Genomic DNA, 7,692 nt, shown 5'->3' on the forward strand with positions numbered 1-7,692 from the left:
TCCGGGCAGATTGGGCCGACCTCTGACCTCTGCCCGGCTCTCCCTACCATTGTCTGTTCTGTGGAATAAATACAATTGGACGGTAACTCAACGTGTGCGCGTGTGATTTTACTTTGGTTTTCACTTAAATATATCAAAGAATACTGGGATGGTTCGTTGTGATATTTTGAGAGTCCTCCAGTGCCACCAGCTGGTCGATATTTGTGGTTTAGAGTGAAATATCTTTATTTCCAACTTCCGGTTCAAGCGATGATCGCTTCCGGTTTCAACTTCCGGTTCAAGCAAAAATCGCTTCCGGTTGAAACCGTTCATCTTTCTGATTCAACATCTGGTTTAAATTAATGTTCATTGTAGACTGAACAACAAAAGGACCACAAACAACTTTCTTCATTTATTAGAAAGATTTGTATTTTCATAATCTGATGTTTCCCTCAATAACTTTTATTATGAATACAATTAAAGTCAGAGGGAGCTGGAGAGACTAAACCCTTTATATATCTATATATAGATATCTATATATCTATATATATCCAAGCTGAATCTATTTGAGGACGCTGATTGCTTCATAAACTGCTTCATAGACCCGCCTCTTTTGGGCAGTTTCTCCAGCACCCCAGAGCAGCTGAGACGTGCACATGGAGAGGACATGCAGGAAAAGCATATATTTACCGCAGATATCATATTTTACACATATTACAGGGTGATTCCATATTTCAAAAACACAAATATTGACAATTTGTATAGTTTATTATTATTGTTATTTATTTTATTTGTTGTGGCTCAAGGTGGGGCAGCGCCCTAGCGCCCTCTATTGACCAGCCGCCACTGTATTCTAATATACTTAGTCGACGAACACTCATAGCATTTTTATCAACTAATAGATTATAAAACTGAGTTTCTCCACAAAGACTCATGCAAAAGCACCACTTAAAATATTGTGGTTACCAGAGATGTGCTCATAAGTTTCTTGGAAATAAGTATTCAATAAGGCCAATAAAAACTAAACCAAGTGACCCCACTTCAGACTAAACCAGCTTGGTGAGTCTCCGGCGGAAACACCTTTACGGAGTGGAAGACGAATAATTAGGTTCTAAACGGGTAAATTACCCGGCATGCTCTCTGTCTGACGGACTGAACCTCTTCTTCTGGTGAGTTTTCTCTTAACCGCTACTTGAGCAGAGGCGGGAAAACCCTCTAGCCCTAAAGATAACAAATCCGCCCTGTTTTAAAAACCCAGACGGCCGTTTAATGGCTGCGCAGGTGATCGTAGTGTTAAGTGATGTGTAAATAAGATGATATTTATTTGATTAAGTATTAAGTATTAAGTATTGTAATGTACTAGAGGGACTGGTTGTAGCCACAGCTAGCTTAGATGCTACAGGTTGATCATGGGAAAGAGGGAGGAGCCTTACAGACCGGATGTTTGACCATATTGACCGTTGGCACAAGTACAACTAGGACTACCAATTTGTATTCATATAAATTTCCCTTTTATACACAGTATGTGGACATATTTTTTTAATCACAATATATATATATATATCTTTTTAATTATATTAAAATACATTATTTGAGCCAATCTTTGCTTTGAACGACTGTGGCTAAGTGGCTAGCAGGCCGTCGTAGTTGCATGTCGATGTGTCCTTGAGCAAGACACTTAACCCCAAAATTGCTCCCGTAGTTGTGCCTATGGTGTAGAAATGTGATAGAATCTGAATTGTAAGTCGCTTTGGATAAAAGCGTCTGCTAAATGACTGTAATGTAATGAAAGTGTTCCTCCTTTGGAATGATGCTCCAGAGCACCACAGGTGTATTCATCCGCAGCTGAAAATAGTCCCCAACAAATGCCTTATTCCCTCTAAACATCACTATACTTTTGAGACTTTACGTCAAACATATTTAGGCTGAGAGCCACAGACTGGGTAGAAAAGTTAGAAATAATGAATTGACTGACTGGCTTTGGTCTTTTAACTGGATTTGTTGGCAACAACTAAATTGTAGAACACAGACATCATCCTTTAACTCTTTAAGAAGTCCAACAACTTTCACACAAACCATTGAAACAGAACATTAATAAAACAAGTACAGCAACAAGTAGACTTTCTTTATTTTGGCAACTGAAAAATTACTGTTTCAGTAATTGTTTTATGGGACACTCTGGAATCTTTGATTATAGTGCCCCCATTAGGTCAATTAATGTGATGCAGGGTTAGCTTAGTCTTTTTAGCTTTCTCTCAATCGAACATATATTACATACAGTATCAACACAAACACACAGTGGTTCATTTTACACACAAACAACGTGCCCCGTTCACCCCTGAGCTGAAACAAGGGGAGCGAACGGGAATAAAATCCTCCAAATATTGCACAAAATGGCAAAAGTTGTTTTATAAAATTGGCCAAAGTGAGGATAAGCTATGATTTGACTCTATAAAAATGTATTCAAAACATAATTATTCACTTTTTTTTCTTTTTATAATGAAGCACTTGTGACTTATCACACATAAAAAAAACCTTGTAAACACTTCACGGGAGGATGGCAGAGCAGAGACGGTCTGCTCTCTGGTGGTACAGATGGACAGATGCATGATGGGAAGCGACGGCAGCCTGTACAGCAAAGAGGTGGAGGAGAGACCAAACGCACAGAAGACAGTAAAGTCGTAAAATCACAGCTGAGCCAAATCCGCTCTCGACCTCCTTCATCTTCCTCGAGTCAATATTACAGTGAAATATATAATTTATGTGCGTCTATAGTGCGCGAGGCCTCTTCGGGGTAATCTGTTTGCTAGCTTGCTCCTCTTCCTGGAGTGTAGAACGGAAAGACTTGACTTTATCTGAAAGAAGAGAGAATGATATCACAGCACAGGTTAGCAGTGGTGGAATGTAACTAAGTACATTTACTCAAGTACTGCACTTAAAGTTACTACAAGGAACCTTCATTTAGTGGTGATTCTGTTGCTCCCTGTGGACTAAAGTGGTAGTGTCTCTGAGCACCAGTCTCTTTAGAAAACCTCATTTTACTGCAGCAGGGTCTGACAGTCTGCCCCTCTCAGTCCTGGTTCTGGTTCTCCTGTGCCTCCCTTCCTTCCAGCGGGTCCAGCAATACGTCCTGGGTCTCCAGCAGCGTGGTGTCGGTGTTGACTCCCAGAGAGGAGAAGCTCTGCTCCTGGAGGAGGAGGTGGAGACGCTGCTGCTGCCGGGAGCTGAGCTCTCCTCCTCCCTCCGGAGCTCCGGATCTGGGTCTGTCCACGGTGGAGCGGTCTCTGCTGGAGGATCTGGGTCTGTCCACGGTGGAGCGGTCTCTGCTGGAGGATCTGGGTCTGTCCACGGTGGACCGGTCTCTGCTGGAGTCTGAGCTGAAGGAGGTTCTGGTGAACCTGCATGAGTTCATCTGGTTTCAACAGAATCCGACCCGGTGGCCCTGATGACGAGCATTAAGAATAACTCTATAGAAACAGACCATCTTCTCTCTGATGGTGTCTTTACTGATGGAGGTCTGATAGAGGATCAGGAGTAAACTGAGACTGGTTCAGGACCAGTTAAAAGTTCCTCACAGTAACTTTAAGGGTCTGAAAGAAGCTTCAACATTTAACGACCGGACGAATGATCTTTACCTCTCAGCTCAGTGAGGATGTCGATCTTCTGGTCCAGGATTTGTTCTAGTTGAGTTGCAAACGACTCGACATCGTAGTCCACCTCCTCCGTCATCTCCAACAGCACCTTCTCGTCCTCCAGCCAGCGGATCGACTCCTGTAAGGACAGTTTAGACACTTCCAGTGTTGCTTGAACTTTATAATGTAAGACTGATGAAGAGGATGAGAATCTGCCGGAATTTTAAACTAAAATGGACATTAGATGTGAGCTGTACCTGGAAAACGGCCCTGTGGTCCTCCAGAACCTGCTCCTCCATCTCCACCAGCTGAGAGACGGCTTCATGGAAGGTGAAGAGCTGCGGGGAAACCTCCTCCTCCTGCAGAGAAACACAGCCATGTTTGGTTTAACATCAGAGACACTGTGACAAGACGGTCTGCACTTCAGATACCCGAAAGAATGAACTGAACACTGCTGTTCGCACATTAAAGGAACGGTTCAGCAGTCAGAGTACCATCAAAAGTTAAACTCTCTTTAGCATCATATTCCACCAGTGACTCCTACAGGATGAGACTGTGGTGGGTGGAGATCCACGGTCATGATTTTGTAAAGTTAAATGTTAAATGAATTGTCTGGAGTATTGTTTAAAAGAATGTGAATCATTTTAATTGCTTTGTTACATGAGAGAGAGAGTCTGAGTTAGTCTTACGTTCTGTTCACAGAGCAGCTTCAGGTCGTCTCTCTGCGGAGAACTCCCGACTCCCCACTGAGCCTCCAGCACCTCCAGCTGGTTGACGTGTCCTCCCTGACGGATGTCCATCTCCGCTTCGGGGTCCACCGTGAGTTCCTTCACCCTTAAAATAACAACAGGACCGTTGCAACTACAGCTGAGGTGTCTCGTCTAGCAGAATGGTCGGGAGCTGCGTGCAGTGTGCAGACGTGTTGAGGGTGAAAATGCTTAATTCATGCCGAGAGGAACAAACGATACAGACTGACTGCATGCAGGGTGAGCAGCAATAAAGCCTGGAACAATAAAAGCAGTTCAACATCAACAAATACTGAACGGTGGAGAAAACTGTTGATGTAAAATAAACAAAAAACAGGCATCCCTTCTACTAACTGAGGTGATGTGCATCCTAAAAATCTACTGAATATATTGTGTTGGCCATCATCAGACACAGACATCTTTCAAGACTTAAAACACTAATAGTTATCTTTAAAAGGTACTGGATGCAGCATTTTCCTAAAACAATATAAAACACATGAACTTATGCAACGATAACTCCTCTCAATCATCACTTACGACCCACTAGAAGTGTGTGACGTGTCTGTATGAATATTACAATTTATTAAATAGTCCCAGACATCCAAGTGAAGAAACGAGAATAAAAAGTGATGGAAGGGGACTTTAAATGCAGCCCTGCAGTTAAAGGCTAACTTTGGTATTTTTCAACCATATTTTAAGTGACTGATGGGAACAACAACTGTTTTTATTTAATTGCTCCAGTATTTAGGGAGAACGCTGCAAACTAATGTAACGGCACATCCAGTAAAAGTGCTCGTTGCTGCCACTGACGGGCTCAGATTGTTATTATAAGTGTCTGAAAGAAAACTTATTTCTGCACGTTTGACTTGAACCGGTCTGTTTGTTATTGTGTCCGAGACTCAAAGAGAGACGTCCCGGTGTGAACGGATCCCAACGTGTCCGTCTCAAAATGGAGGAAATGGTGCATTTGTTGGGGACTATTTTCAGTGGCGGATGAATCCACATTTGCTCCTCTAGTGAAGACTGTTTATGTGGGATTGAGTCAGAATGAAGGAACATTGTGTTTTTAATGGAGCTCTGTAACACTTGTTAGTGGGTGCATTCATTGGTAGTTTTGGTCTTTTAATTGGATTTATTGACAATAAGACAATATGGAATACTAAGCTGTGACTGGAATATATTTCTATAGCTCTAAGTGACTTTGGGTAACTTCTGAGTGGACAGGGAGCAACAAAAAGTGGTAATTAATGGTTAATGTCATACGGCAGTATGGTGGTAAGTTGTTTGTGGAGAGAAGTGATGAGACATGTCGTATAAATCGATCTTACTCGTAAGAAGGGGAGAGCTCAGAGCGACTCCCTCCTCCTCCGCTCTGGGAGAAGGGAATGTCTGAGGGACTAATCCCAAACTCCTTCACTCTAGGAACCGAGACGAGGAGACGAGAGAGGATCGTGTCATGATGTTCAGACATTAATGTAATTTAAATCTTTTTAAAAGGAGAATCTGTTGTACCTGTTGGCATATCTCAGCGTGTTCAAAGTGTTCTCACATGACGCCATTCCAGGAGAGATGGTTGCAATCTGTGCAGGGAGACATTGAGAGAAATATTTATCACATTTTCTATAATAATTCATGAATCTACTGGAGCTTGTAATAATATGCACACGGCTCTGCTTTGGTCTCACCATGCACGTTCTGGAGTTCTCTCCGATGAAGGAGTCTCGCAGCACTTGAGTTAACTTGCTGGCTCTAAACGGAGTGTGAGGTTTGTTTCTGCCCAACGCCCGGATACACTCCTACAGGCAGACAGGAACATCATGAGTGGTTGTGTAGAGGAACAATGTCTAAAGGTATAGCACATTATTATTGGAACAATTAGTCGACTAACTGCGTAAAATATTTATCAAGAAAACGTGAAAATAATGTCTCGTTTCAGCTGTTTTATATCATCTTAAATTAATATTTTTAGGTTTTGGACGGTTGTTTGGACAAAACAAGCATCTTGTGCTTTGTGGATGTGTATTTTTCACCTTTTCTTGACGTTTTATACAATTGACTGAGATTATTTGAACTTAAATCATATATTTCTTAATCATATTCAGATACAGAATCTGAAGGAATCAGTCAAATCTGCCAAGAATTACTATCAAAAAGATGCTGTCGACTGTTGACAATAGTCATTGATCTCACACTAAAATATACGTGAAACAACACAGACAGGGAGCCAAAGTAAATAAAATATACTCAACAGTTACACTACAAACATTTCTAGTATTTACTTTTGTTAATCATTTATTTATTATTGACAATAGGCCAGTATTTGAGTCCCTTAACTGAGAAAAGTAAGAATTATGGCCAATGAGCAACTGTTGCTTTGTTTTCTCTGTTGTACTGAAAACAGACTGACCCGTGACCCAAAGAAACGAGGAACAGTTCACACAACTTATATTCATTTCCTGGATGAAAATCCACTTTTTCAGATATTTATTAAATTATGTATTTAATCTGATGTCACGCCCCGACTGTGGCCGGTCAGACGTTAAACCTACGATGTATAAAAACCTCACTCTCCAGTGTGTTTAGAGACTGAACAGCCTTTCACATCCCAGCTGACTGCTCTGTTCCAGTAAAGCCACTAATGCACCGGATGTCTTTCACTACTGAGGAGACCTTTAGTGCCAGCAGGCTCTTGTTGATCTCGGCTCCTTCGAGGCGAGTCTGGCGGTCGGCGCTGGACGTGTCGGCTCCTCTCTCGTTGCCCGCCAGGTCAATCAGGGAGAACTTTCCGTGCATCTTCCCCCGCCGGCGGAGGATGATCTGGAAGACGGCGTGACTCCGAGAAGAGTGAGCGTTCGCCGAGGTCTGACCGGAGGTCCTGAAGGAGACGAAGAGACACAAAGCTTATCATCGAGGACCGGGAACCAACTTCTGCTCCTGGTGTCTTGTTTTATTTAAACGACGGCGTCCGGACCTGCAGCTGTTTCCCACTTCGATGAGTTTGAGGACGTCGTCTGTGCACTTCACCTCCTTCTCCTGCAGCCCCACCACCTGCACCTGCTGCTTCCCGTCCTCCAGCACCCGTAACTTGGTTTTGCGGTTTAGCAGATCGAACACCTTTTTATATAAGATAACAACAGAAGATTAGCCTTTGTTGATCCCCAGAGGAGAAGATAAGCACGGAAGAAAACTAAAACAAAAATAGAAATAAAAAGAGGAAGTATACAAGAACAATTTAAGACAAAATGACTATATATTTAACGTGCGTCCTGTAAAGCGGCAACCTCCGGGTCTGAAAAGTGTCTTAAAGCTGCATTCTCTCTAGTGTCCACCAGGGG

General features: G+C 42.4%; 1 protein-coding gene across 1 annotated transcript in view; it reads right to left on the bottom strand.

Moving 5' to 3' along the window:
* Positions 1–2,083: 2,083 nt before the first annotated feature.
* LOC116398698 (kinesin-like protein KIF2A) overlaps positions 2,084–7,692 on the bottom strand; it is a 12,274-nt gene continuing 6,665 nt past the window's right edge. Inside the window, exons 13-21 of the mRNA XM_031875224.1 lie at positions 7,329–7,471; positions 7,028–7,232; positions 6,043–6,153; positions 5,870–5,937; positions 5,686–5,775; positions 4,301–4,445; positions 3,869–3,970; positions 3,615–3,750; positions 2,084–2,834 (exon numbers count right to left, since the gene is read on the bottom strand). Of these exons, the coding sequence (XP_031731084.1) occupies positions 2,749–2,834; positions 3,615–3,750; positions 3,869–3,970; positions 4,301–4,445; positions 5,686–5,775; positions 5,870–5,937; positions 6,043–6,153; positions 7,028–7,232; positions 7,329–7,471 (1,086 nt within the window). The 3' untranslated portion in view covers positions 2,084–2,748. The remainder of the gene's footprint in view (positions 2,835–3,614; positions 3,751–3,868; positions 3,971–4,300; positions 4,446–5,685; positions 5,776–5,869; positions 5,938–6,042; positions 6,154–7,027; positions 7,233–7,328; positions 7,472–7,692) is intronic.

This window comes from Anarrhichthys ocellatus, unplaced genomic scaffold, assembly GCF_004355925.1.
Source record: "Anarrhichthys ocellatus isolate YVR2014 unplaced genomic scaffold, GSC_Weel_1.0 scaffold87, whole genome shotgun sequence".
In the NCBI taxonomy this organism is placed as follows: Eukaryota; Metazoa; Chordata; class Actinopteri; order Perciformes; family Anarhichadidae; genus Anarrhichthys; species Anarrhichthys ocellatus.